Raw genomic sequence first — 13,070 nt, 5'->3', positions numbered from 1 at the left:
TTTTCAGGCTGTACATCACTAATGTTCTCTAACATTAACACTGCTACTGTCCGGTAATCTGCAGTGCAAGCTTAGAGGGACTCTGAGGAAGGTTCTCCATTTAGTTGTTAATGTTCCCTTCCCTGTACTTGGTCTTATTTACTCCTTTGATACCTTCTTCAGAAGATGTTAGAAACCTTCATTTAATGTTCCTGCTCAAAAGCAAGCTTAGGAAGAAGTCACTGATTCTCCAAAGGCATTCTCCATTTCAACAAATGTACCAGTGCAGTTACACAACTTGCTGGACAATCTGCATCTTGCAGTCTTGTGACATATGTAGTAGGATCTGGTGGAAGAAGGTGGCTAATAGCCTTCCAAAGCGCAGTAATAAGCAACTAAAACATCTGTGACATCCTGGTGTGGTCTGTAGTAAATCACTACCATGACTTTTTTCTCCTTGGTTTTCTGTATTTGTAGAAGAGTTTCAGAAGGCTTTGTACTTGGAGGTATAGAATTTTGATATACATTATAAATAAGGCAAGTGATGGTAGAGAAGTGGTTCTTTCTAGGCCAGATCTATTTAATTTATGCTAAGTGGTTAGGTGGTGGGTTTTTTTTGTGAAAGTGGTAGAACTAGCAGCATGCTATGATCAAGGAGTCCACAGTCTTTCTGTCTGTTTATCTATATCACGACAGATGCTTATCTTACAGACCCAGTCTGTAAGATAAGCATCTGTTGTGATATAGATATGCAGTCTTGGTCATTCTGATTTATATCTGAACCTAGTATCTGCGTTCAGAGTGCTTTTGATCATAATGGTACCACTGAAAGTTTACTTGAATTAATGATGTGGTGTTTTCAGATGTTAAATGTTCAAGATTTCTCCTGGGATTTTTTGGGTCGAACTGACAAATGTCTGTCTCTAAATTGCTAGAATGTTAATTCCTCTTGTAGTGGTAGCAGTCTTAACTTTGCAGTAAGGGTGTGTGTTTTCTTCCCTACATTGCTTAGATTCTCATTGCTGCCAGGAAAGCACAGCCATTGGATTTTGTTAGATAGCCAGGAGTCAGATGGTTCCTTGCCAGATAGTGGTAGTGCAATGCCAGTAATGGAAGCATCTGATTACATGTCCTCAGATGTCTGAACATCCTGTTGCTGCCATTGTGCTTATGGAAGCTTAAAGGCAGATCCTGCCTGTAGCCCTAGTCCTTTATTAGAATTCCACCTGTAACCCTCACTGTAGGAAAAAGTAGACTACTTGCTACAAATGCTTCAGGATGTGGGTGTTGACAGCCTGACTGCACAGCATCCTTAGATTTCTTTTAGAAAGAGAATTGATTTGGATCATGAATCACTTCATCTGGTAAGCTAAAAACAAACAAGCAAACAAAAAACAAACAACAAACCACAAACCCCTCCACACTTGTGTTATCTTATAATGGTTCAAAACTTGTATTTACCACTTCAGTATCATAAGGGATTTCTGTGCTGGCTCCCTCTTGGAGGCAGTACTTTATTTCTTGACGCTCGAAAAAGTGTTCATTTCCCATTTTAATTATAAAGGCTTCTGCAGATGACAAGAGTTGCAAGCTGTGACACTGTTTCTTGCATCTAGCTGTAGTTTTGCCCTGGTTTGCCTTCAGACAGTTTATAGTCTTGGAAAATGGTCAGATACACCTCTAGACTCAGTACTCAGTACTGCTGACAGCTCTTTATGTGGAATTTGGATCCTTTTACTCAAAATAGACTTCTTTCCTATTTGATCTTGATACTAGTTGTCACTTGACAGCATCAATTCTGGAACTTGTGTTGCTGGCTATAAAGCAATACAGTCACTGGAGTGACTGAACTCTGGTTGATTAGATTTAACGGTAATATCTGTGGACCGCCCTACTGCCCAGGCTATAACATTAAAATTTGAATTGCAAGACTTAAGTCACATTTTACTCTGAGGGAATTTAAAATGCATAGGAAAGTGAGGCTCAGTTTACCAAGGGGGTGAAGGCTGTCTAATATGGTATTTGAGTACATACTAGTGTTTCATCAGGTTCCAAGACGTGTATAAAGACCCAAATTCTTCCTAAACATGAATATATTGACTCAGTACAGGCTGTCCTAGCTTCAGGTCAAAAGCTGTAGGACAGGTAGTCAGTGAATTTAACAGATTTCCCATAGAAGGAAAATAGCTTATTGTATGGTAGCTGTTCTGTTGATCAAATATGGCAGCTATGGTGAGTCAAGCTATATTTCTTGAGTAGTAAACAGGAGTAAGTTCTAGGAGTTTATTGTGAGGCAAAAGGATGGGTTGAAGTACAATGTTCTCGATTATTTCTAAGAAATAGTTGGTATTCTAGAAACTGGTTTAGGCATGTGGGTTTAAGCCATGGCATAGCAGGGTGGTGGCATTAGGCAGAAACTTTTGCTGGTAGCGTTAAACACATTTCTTGAAATATGTTGTAGGTATTTAAAGTGAATGCACCACTGCCTCCACGTAAAGACCAGGAAACTAAAGAGGATTCTTCATATTCAGCAGGATATAACCAGAGTTTCTCTACAGCCAGTACGCAGACTCCTCCTCAATGCCAGTTGCAATCTTCTCATGTTGCGGAACAAACCTCTCTTTCACAAGAATCTCTGTCTTCAGGTGAGAACTGTACTTGTATTTCCAGTTGTCTTTAAAGATCTTCAGGTTATACTAGTATTAATTCATTAACATGTGCTGTGAGTTCTTCTAACTCAGTGAAATTCTTGAACACTTATGTAGCACCTGTTAACATTAGGGTTACATGAACTCTAATCTAGTTGGTGGTATGGTATGTGAACTTAATTTCAAAGCTGCTAGCAGGATGAAAGGCTGTTTCAAACTAGTTTCTATACTAGTTGCATGGACAGTGTCACATGCCTGAATTTCGCAGTAAGTAGGAAATTCCAGTATGCAGTGATACTTGTCAGTAGAACAATCGCTTGCTTGCAATTGAAGCAATGATTAAATACTCTTATTTGGAACCATTAATTTGGTCTCTGGTAACACACTAGTGCTGTCTGTGCTGGGAGCTGCTGAATGGTAAATGAGAAAGTTGGGATAAGTTTTCAGGTGGACCTGAGGAATTCTAGACTTGTGAAAACTGGGGTCTTAAGCTGCCTTAGTCAACACAACTGACCTGCTTGACATTCAGATAGTGTACCATGTGAACTTAGCTGACACTAAATCTGAAATTAAACTAGCCCCTAAATATGCCTGAAACAAGTTCCAGGATGAAATGAAGCTGACAACTAGGGATCTGGATTTATAAGACTATGTAATTGAGTGACTCAAGGTCATCTAAAACTACTCTTTTTCTGCTAGAGGGATCTTCATAGGAGTTCTACTAGAAATAGATTGGTACTCTGAAGTCAATATAAAGATTGACCTCCAAAAAACAATATAAGTACAGCAGTTGAGAAAGCATGTTTTAGCTTGAATGTTCCTTCTCATCACTGGGAGCACAAGTAATTTGCCTTCTGTACAGTTTTCTGATGGAACACAATTTTTTGATTAATCTTGTGCAGTGGCTCTGCACAGACTTCAGGAAGGAGTTTAGGCTGTCACTCTGGATCAGTTTTAAGCTTTTTGGATTGATAGAAATCATGGTCCTGTGGAAACATTCACGGTTGCGAGGTCTGTATCTAAGTGAACCACTCCACCACCCTGTGAGTGAAAAGCATTCTTGAATACCTGTTGCTTGGGCTTGAACTGCCTAATAACATGTGATAGGAATGTCTGTTGAAGAGACTGAATCCAAATATCTAGCTTTCCACAGTTGTCTTACTGCTCTCTAGGTAAGATTGAGTTTGTCTCATTTTGAAGGATGTCTACACTGAGGTGACCTAGTTTATAGACCACTGAGGTCTTGCTAGTAGAACAGTGTTGGCTCTAAGTGAAAATTCTTAATCAGATGTACTTGATTTTACTCTAGTTTGGTTATTTTCTTGATGCTGCTAGCAAGCTTGTTCTGACCTATGCAACTGAATCTTGAATGCATTGGTGGCTTATGCTGACAGCCTGGGCTGTCTACAGCATGCTTTAACAAGCGTTACACTACAGAACAACGGGGAAGATCCTTATTTTGAAGTAATGAAGGGGCAGAAGAACAGGATATTCAGAGTAGCTTAATCTGTCTCTGAACTTCCTAATGCTGCCCTTGCTTCTAGGTATTGTAACTTACTACAGTTATAAAAGCTTTGAATTCATCTGTGCCTTCTGTTTTAAGCAGTGAATTATCAACCTGATGGAGCTGTTCCTGTTAGCAATGGTAGCCTTGCCTTTTATCCAGCACAGACTAATGTTATTCCCAGACCCCCTCAGCCTTACCTTACCAGTCGTGGGTCTGTCAGAGGATCTGCTAGAGGTGGAAGGTCACTGGCTAATTCATATCGTTCCCCTGGTGGGTACAAAGGTATGTCTGTATTTACTATGACCTTAAAATAATGTAGTAACACTAGAGCATGATTTAACACAACATGGTATTAAACTTAGGTTCTATATGTGAAACCTCTTAAAAGAAGACTTAAGAGCAATGTGGAGAGAACGGAGTCTTGTGTTGTAAAATTCAAGCAAGTTCATTCTGACTTTTATTTGTAGTCCCTTCACTTTGGGTGTCAGGTGAATTGGCAGAGCAACTTCATCATCTTTTGAATTATGAAAGTAGAAACCTTCACTAATAGCTTATTAAAATACTTAATTGTATAGACTTTTCTGCTTGCTATTTCATTTACTATTCTGAACTTTTTACCCCCTTTATGGTTTCTTTTGGCATCTGTCTTGCTCACATTCTGGGCAGATATTTTCTCTTCAGATGTTGCTTGCAGTACTTGCCCAAAATAAGGTACTTTTTGCTTAGTGCTGCTGGCAGAAACTGGGATGGGGGAGAGGCTCCCAGTAGTGGAGGGCCCTTCTGGATTAATAACAAACTGAAGCGTTTTAAGAGGAGGATTGTTCAGTGTCTGCAAATCAGTTGCTATTCTGCTGCTAGCTGAAGTATTATAGAAAGATTCAGCTGACTTCAAGCAGATACTGACTTAATGTTGTTGGTAGCTGTGGCCTATTCCACTTTGAAGTGGAAGGGCCCTTAGTCTGTGGTAGGTGTTTCAGTTTATGAGGCTGAGACTGCTCAATACCTTGTAACATCATGTACCAGCCAATGAGTTGTATAATACTAAATAACAGTTAAGGGTTTGGTAGTGTCTGGTACTGAATTGCTTGCAGCTCCTCTTTGGTTGTTAGTCTAATAGCTAAAGAGGCTAAACATTATAGTAGTACCTAAATGTATAACAGTAATAGCTAAGCATCTGTAATAGCAAAAGAAAGTATTTCTTAATTCTATGTTAAACCCTGTCTCTGGATCTAGCAAGTCTTTCAGCTGTTCTGTGAAGTGCCAATAGTATCAAACAGGCAATTGTTAAGGTCTGATGTTAATACTTTTAAACATCTAATTTTGATACATCCACAGTGAACAGCTGAGTAGCTAATGAAATGCATTCTTTATAGGAGTAGTGAGACTCTGCTCCAAATTCTGAATTAAGGAGTAGATGTGTAATTGCATAACTTAATACACATAATTGCCAAAAGGGAGCTCTAGTTGTAGTCTGGCCTTGTACTGTAAACAGAACAATGAATGATATTGAATAATCAACTTTCTTCAACCAGGTTTTGATGCTTACAGAGGCTCACCTTCCATAACTAATGGCAGCTATGGCCAGCTGCAGTTCCCTGGTAGAGATTATGCTGGAATGCCATATTCTCAGAGGGTAAGTCTTGACTTTGTTTCCAGTAGCCTTTTGAGCACTGTACAGGAACGAAGTCTTCTAATACCATAGCTTTTAATTATCTTAACAGGTGAACTATTCCTTACAAGCTAGAGGTTTGTTTTGTTTCCTAGACAAACTGGTTTTATGGAACACTAGACAGCAGTTGAAATAGGAAGCCAGTTCAGAGAGATAACATCTCTATATGACAGGTTGATTTTTAGTCTGAAAGGAATCTCTGAAATGCAAACAGGTGGCAAATAAGATGTGGCATAATGAGTTTATTTTACTATGGATTTTAATGCTAGTACTCAATGCCTCTGTAGTACAAAAAATGAACTCCTACACGGACTGACTGAGAATGTGGTTTGGAAAAAAATCTAAAAATGTGTAAGAGGAAAATCCTGGTGGGAGGAGGGTCTTCAGCTTTGAAATGAAATATGTTTTTTCTCTACAGGCTCATGGACTTCTAACAGACCTGAGATTTAAGAAATTGCTCAGTGAACTGAACTGAGTGTGTAGTTGAGAAGCTAACTTGCTAGAACCTGCATTGAAATACTCTTTAATTTCATACAAGCTATTATAAAAGCAAATTTTCCATGAATAAGGCTGTTTAAGTCTTAATTCTGAACTCCATCGTTGTCTAGTCTAGAGCTGGAATTAATTGTGCACATGAAAAAATACTACATTTGTTAGTCCCACTTGTTTTCAGATTTGCTTATAGCAATCTTCCTAGTATTTCTGTTCTCTTTTAGGATGTTAATTACCAGCAGTGCTATAAACGAGGTGGGATAACTAGTGGTCCTCGAGCAAATTCAAGAGGTAAGGTTAACACCAAATTCCCAGCAGTACATGTATGTGCTTGTGCATAGCAGATGAAGTGGAGTCTTACTGTGGATAGTGAGGAAAAGTGTACTATCACTGATCAAACAGATAAGCTTGGTATAAATTAACCAAGCTAGATGGAAGTTTAAGTACTGTTCTTAGCATTGCGTAGTGGCAGATTTAGTTTCACTAATCTCAATTTGATGTCTTCACCTGTCAAAGTTCTGACACAATGGTTGGTACCTTAGTGAAGTTTTTTCACAAACTGACTAAGCAAACACACGCAGAGGGTGGTTCCAATGTTGTATTCGGCTTCTTCCCTTAATTGCATATATTTTTTTTCTATGAAAAAGTTTGCTTGAGAATACAGCTTTGCTCTGTACTTCCATGCTGCAGTACAAAGCCGAAAGAAATAAGACTTGCTGTTTGAATCCAAGCATGAGTAGCATGTATTTTGAAAAGTTGTAAGCAAGATGATTTAATCCTACTGTATGTGCTGGAAAAAGCTTGTCTTGCAGTGCTATAGGTGAAAGGTGAGATGAATAGTAACTGTAGATTGCTACTTCAAAGAATAAAGGGAAATTATGGCATATCATGGAAACTGTTTTAGGATAAAGCAAGTCCCTTCTCAATCTGAGGGAGGGTCCTCTCTCAATCTGAAGGAGGACTCTGAATATACTTCAGAAGAGAAAAGAAATATAAGATTGTGGTGAGTTAACAGTTGACAGAAGTACTCATAAGCATTATCATAGCAACTGTACTTAGTTTTATTGGATGTCTTAAGGTGTTCCTTTCCAGCTGAAATAACAGTGGTTTGCAGCTTCAGTGTGACTGCTTTAAATTTCTTGGATCTTATGAATGTTTTCATTCTAGACCCTTTTAACTTGGGTATTTGAAAAGATAAGCAGCTTCATTTTAGGGAGTGGGGTGCAGAAAGCTTAAAAGCAATTGTAGTTCTTCAGACTTAAAATATTCTAGCATCATAAGTTAGCATGACCTACTAATAGTGCAACTCCAGAAGAACAGTATTGAGGTAACTTGAAGTGCAAAGTCAGATCTTGAAGGTGACTAAGTGATTACTTGGTTCTTGGTAACTGTGTTGATTTTTTTCCCAAATTATGTTTTATCTCCACTCAGAAGTTAGCATATGCTTTTTTATGTTGCTATAGGTATGTGGCAAATACTAAAGGTAAATCTGTTGCAAGCTACTGCCCTTTCCCTCTTAAAAGTATGAGAAGTAGTTGTTCATAGTTAAATTATGGCCCATCTTGCTGAATGAGAGTATGATGAATGTTAAACCAGCTTCAAAGTTCTGTTCTCGCTGGGGTCCTTTGACAACTTGCTGTAGCGGAAGGACAAATCTGTTGCAAAGCCCATGCGCTTGCTGCTTAAGATTATGCCTGCAGGTTTAAGGGTGTCCTTCTGTTATACTACTTATTTATCACTGATGATGATCTTTAACAGCAGGTTGGAGTGATTCCTCTCAGGTGAGCAGTCCAGAACGAGACAATGAAACTTTTAACAGTGGGGACTCGGGGCAGGGAGACTCCCGCAGCATCACCCCTGTTGATATGCCTGTGACAAGCCAAGCTGCCACCATACTACCAGTGCACGTCTACCCCCTCCCGCAGCAGATGAGAGTCGCCTTCTCTGCCGCTAGAACATCCAACTTGGCCCCTGGAACTCTAGACCAGCCAATTGTGTTTGATCTGTTGCTGAACAACCTTGGAGAAACTTTTGATATCCAGCTTGGTAGGTTCAACTGCCCAGTGAATGGTACATATGTCTTCATCTTCCACATGCTGAAACTGGCTGTAAATGTTCCCCTGTATGTGAATCTCATGAAGAATGAAGAGGTCCTAGTGTCAGCTTATGCAAACGATGGGGCTCCTGATCATGAAACGGCTAGTAATCATGCAGTTCTGCAGCTGTTCCAAGGAGATCAGATCTGGTTGCGCCTGCATCGGGGAGCCATCTATGGAAGTAGCTGGAAATACTCTACCTTTTCGGGATACCTCCTTTATCAGGACTAAAATCCAGTGCTATGTTTACAAAAGAGCTGCTCCAAACACCTTGGTGGAGGGGGGTGGGACTAGCTTTGCACTTACTACTGACTTTGTAGAAGATATGTGGTTCCATTATTGGGGGAAATGATGGTCCTGTTGTGCAAGGTGAAATCATGGAGTTGGGGTACTGAATCAGCACTAATTTGGCACTTTATCAGTTGTGATGTAGCCTTGCTAGTAAAGCTGTGAATGTATATTGTTTGCACTTACCCTAAACTGTATTAATGTCCAGCTTACTACACTATTGATTGCCTCAAGTATGGGCTATTCACAATGCCTTGTTGTGCCTCAATAAAAAAGTTAATATGCATTTTAGTATTAATCTTTCCAGTGGTCTTTATTTTTAAAATATATCAAACTGAGCTTATTCCTGATGTGGAGTGTACATGCATATTAATAGAACTGGCCTTCAAGTTTCAATAATGCAGCATAAACTGTATAGTTTAAATGGGTTTACTTGTTTGTTTGGTTCTTGCTTGAAGCCATTCTCAAGAGTATTCTCTGATCAAAATGAATGAGATGTAGTTACATATGTGCTTCCTTTTTAACTGAAATTAGAAATGAAATGCTACATACTTCATTAGGACTACTTATTTTAAATGCATATCCTGTCGAAATCTAGCTTTGTCACATCACCTGTCCTTCAGTAGGGATGTGTTGTAGTTGAAGGTCTTAAACATCAAAACAGTCACTGAAGGGCTGCCTCACACTTATTCAGCTGCAACATAGTTTAACATTAAAAACTGGCACTTGTGAAACACCAATGTATATGGCTTCACTCCCACATGAGATCTGAATTGGATTGTAATGCAAGTTATCTCCTCCTTTCAGAGAACTGCTGAGGAACTGTGTATTTGTAGTTGAAGCCTGCTGCTTGCATTTTGAATCAAATGTGAATACAAATGCTAGGAAGCATTTATGAAATTCCTTTCTTAGAGCTAACAGGCTCCGTGACTGGTCTTCAGCAATGCCTTGTGGTCAGAGAACTGCAAAGCCATGATGTCTGTCCTTTTCTAAGCTGCAGCATGTCAAATTGTGAAGTGTTCCAATGTTTAAAATGGAAGTATGAACTAGTAAGACTGCAGGTCACTGACTTTCTACTGTTAAAAGCTTCAGTAGTTTGTTTAGCAGTTGGAAGTACTTTATGAGGGTACTAAGGTAGCAGTGCAAAACTGACTGGTGTATCTAAGGATGAACTAGAACTATGCAATGTAAAAGCAGTTCAGCTATCTGCTTATTTAAATAAAAGTAAAAACCTAAATGGAATAAACTTCAGACCTGATACAAAGCTGCTGTTTCTTGGTAACTGGTTTTACAACTTCCACCTTTAAACAGTTCACCCCTGCTACCATGCAGATGCCAAAACAAGTTGCCTGGCATGACTTCATAAAGTTACTGAGATAATGATCTTAGTTATATTCCAAGATTTCTTTTTTCATACAGGTTTTTAGAGGGTCATCATACTTCAAGTCTTGGTTTAATTCCTTTGACAAGTTCTGAGATGAGAAGTTTAGGATAAAAAGCTTTAGAGAACCTAGTTTTTTACCATACAGACAAAAATATGAAGCCTTAACTATTGGAAACTAAGCCTGTAGTTTGTATTTTTAAACATGCTAATTCTGACTTAAGCCAACAAAAAGGCTTATTTCTAGAACACTCTCAATAGAGTAAGTGGAGGGAGTTTAACTAGCACTTTTTTTAGACTGTTAAGTCTCCTTGTATATTAATATGGTAGGCTAAAGTGCTAGGGTAACTTTCAGCTTGCAATAGCTTTGCAGCTGTGGATAAACTTCATTGCTTTGCTAACAGACCTACAACTCTAGGGTTTGTGTTTTAGACATGTAGAGCAGTGACCCAGTTGCCCCCTCTGCCAGGCTGCCTATAGATGGACTAGTAAATAAATGAACCATCCTGTGTGTGTAGCAGGGTATCCCTTGCACTTCAGACTGCCTTGGTGCGGGCTTCTTCCTTTAGCATGCAGCTTATCCTACTTGGTTTTGTTATAGGTACTTGTATGATGGATTTTGTATGTTTTAAGAACAAGTTACCAGTACTTCTAAGCATTGCTAATAAGCTCAGCCTTTGGTAACCTCAGACATGATTACTGTGGACACATGAAGCACATACTGCTTTCTAATGTTCTGGTTCAATCAAGTGTGGACAACTGCTTGGTGGACCCATGTTACCATTTGAGACTAATCTTATTTCTTACTGGCAGATGTAGCAAAACTTTTATGTATCTCCAGACTGCATATATTTAAGGTATATTGAGGTAAACATCTCAGTTTCAGAGCTGGTTCTTCATTTGTAGGGGACGGGTTTTTAAAATCCTAACTAAGGGAGTACACACTGTCACAGCCAGAAGAGTTTAGATATGATGAAACATGAAATCTCATCATTATACCATTCCTCAATAGTGACCTTGACCATAAATCATGTAACAGATGGCTTTTAAAAACTTTGTAATTGTATAGGCTTTAATTGGAATAGTCTCTACAGTACCAGATACTTCAAAATGTCTTTTTTCCTGATGTTTGCTATTAAAAAAACCTGAAACACAACTCTGATTGTTCTCTTCCCATAGAATAACTGAAAATATAATTTTATCCTATAGGTTTCTCACATAGTACATTCTTAGCTAGAACTGTTTCACTGTGTTTCTAGTCAGAGCTGTGAACACAGCTCTAGCTAACCTCTGTTAAAAAAAGGGATATAAGTATGATTGAACAGGTACTGTCATAAAAAAGTTTTCAGACTAGTTGAGACTCAAAAGGCTAGTACTGAAGCTTAAATGCTAAGGCTGTGTTTAAAAAAAATACTGCAAAAGACCAAGCAAGTACTGCTTTTCCACACCGATAGCAGGCCAAAATCTACTGGCAGAAAATTGCTATTCTAATCTTCAAAATACCTAAAAATGTGAATTTATATGATTTCCCACAATGATAAACACTAGGATACTGATACCTCATTCTTTATGCTACTAGATTAATACTTGGTTTTGAAAGCTTCTCAAAGTACTTCAGAGGATTTCAGTGTATTATTTACTGACATAGTCTACCTGAGTATGTCCAGACTAAAGACCTAGATCCATATTCTACTTCTGAGCAAAGCATTTAAGAGGTGAGTTTCATAACTTGAAAATATTTGAGGTAACACTGGTAGAGAGTTCATGTAAATACTGTCTGCCAATACTTTTTTCCTCAGCAGTTGTTAAATGAAGTTACTCAAGTTGTTGCACTAGGTAATATGCCTTAACTATATAAGGATGAGAATCGAGTCTAATTAAAACATGCAAAAGGGCATCACAGTTCTGCTAACTTCCTATTATTGTCTTTGTTATGCAAGCTGGATACCACCTAAATTCTCTTCAGTTTAGTTATCTTGTGTAGCCTGCTGAAGATAAGCTGTAAGGGTAATGAACTAACACTAGGTTTTGATTTGGAATGAGTGGATTTCCACATCTCCTTCTCCAAGTTCAGTGAAATACTGAAACTACCCTGAAACGGGAGGGTGTACTGGTTTTGGCTGGGACAGAGTTACTTTTCATCAGAGTAGCTGGAGTGGTGCTATGTTTTGGGCTTGTGACGAAAACAGTGTTGATAACATAGGGCTGTTTTAATTACTGCTGAGCAGGGCTTACACAGACTCAACATCTTTTCTGCCCCTCACACCACCCCACCAGCAAGGAGGCTGGGGGTGCATCAAAAGCTGGGAGGGGACACAACCAGGACTGCTGACGCCAGCTGGCCAAAGGGATATTCCATACCATTTGACGTTGTGCTCAGCAATGCAAGCTGGGGGAAGGAGGAGGAAGGGGGGGACGCTCGAGTTACAGCGTCTGAGATCCCCAGTGACTGTTAGGAGTGATGGAGCCTGGCTTTCCTGGAGATGGCTGAACATCTGCCTGCCCATGGGAAGTGGTGACTGAATTCCTTGTTTTGTTTTGCTCGCGTGTGTGGCTTTTGCTTTGCATATTAAACCGTCTTTATCTCAAGCCACGAGTTTTCTCGCTGTTGCCCTTCTGATTCTTTTCCCCTGTCGAACTGGGGGGGGTGGTGGTGGGGGGTGTGTGTGGTGCTGAGCTGCCTACTTGTGGGTTCAACCGTGACAAAGGGTTTCTTAAAGTTTTCAAAACACTAAGGGGCTTGTGTTTTTTCCAGGTTATGGAAGTGAGAGGATACCATGAATGATCAACCAGAACTGTCATGGCTGACTTCCTGCAGCCAAGGAAACCTCCATCCTGCAGGCCTCAGTGGCGGCGCAGAGAATGTCACTGTTCGGTTGTACTGGTTCAGTTTACGTACCTTTTTCTCCCTGACTGCTCTTAAGTTATCTACAGCTGCTCTGACAAAACAATCAGTGGGGAAGACGGCTTTGGAATTTTAATTCTGATCAAAGTCTTGTATCTGGAGCTC

General features: G+C 39.4%; 1 protein-coding gene across 2 annotated transcripts in view; it reads left to right on the top strand.

The window, feature by feature from the left end:
* Nucleotides 1-8,622, top strand: part of CAPRIN2 (caprin family member 2) — a 34,195-nt gene extending 25,573 nt beyond the window's left edge. For both annotated transcript variants that reach the window (XM_086467480.1, XM_086467473.1), the window contains 5 exons: nucleotides 2,441-2,624; nucleotides 4,231-4,416; nucleotides 5,667-5,767; nucleotides 6,520-6,586; nucleotides 8,054-8,622. In XM_086467480.1, the coding sequence (XP_086323606.1) occupies nucleotides 2,441-2,624; nucleotides 4,231-4,416; nucleotides 5,667-5,767; nucleotides 6,520-6,586; nucleotides 8,054-8,622 (1,107 nt within the window). The remainder of the gene's footprint in view (nucleotides 1-2,440; nucleotides 2,625-4,230; nucleotides 4,417-5,666; nucleotides 5,768-6,519; nucleotides 6,587-8,053) is intronic.
* The last annotated feature ends 4,448 nt before the right edge of the window (nucleotides 8,623-13,070 follow it).

This window comes from Leptosomus discolor, chromosome 1, assembly GCF_034619465.1.
Source record: "Leptosomus discolor isolate bLepDis1 chromosome 1, bLepDis1.hap2, whole genome shotgun sequence".
NCBI lineage: Eukaryota > Metazoa > Chordata > Aves > Leptosomiformes > Leptosomidae > Leptosomus > Leptosomus discolor.
Note: the sequence above shows the minus strand (reverse complement) of the source record. Positions and strands in the feature narration are given on the sequence as shown.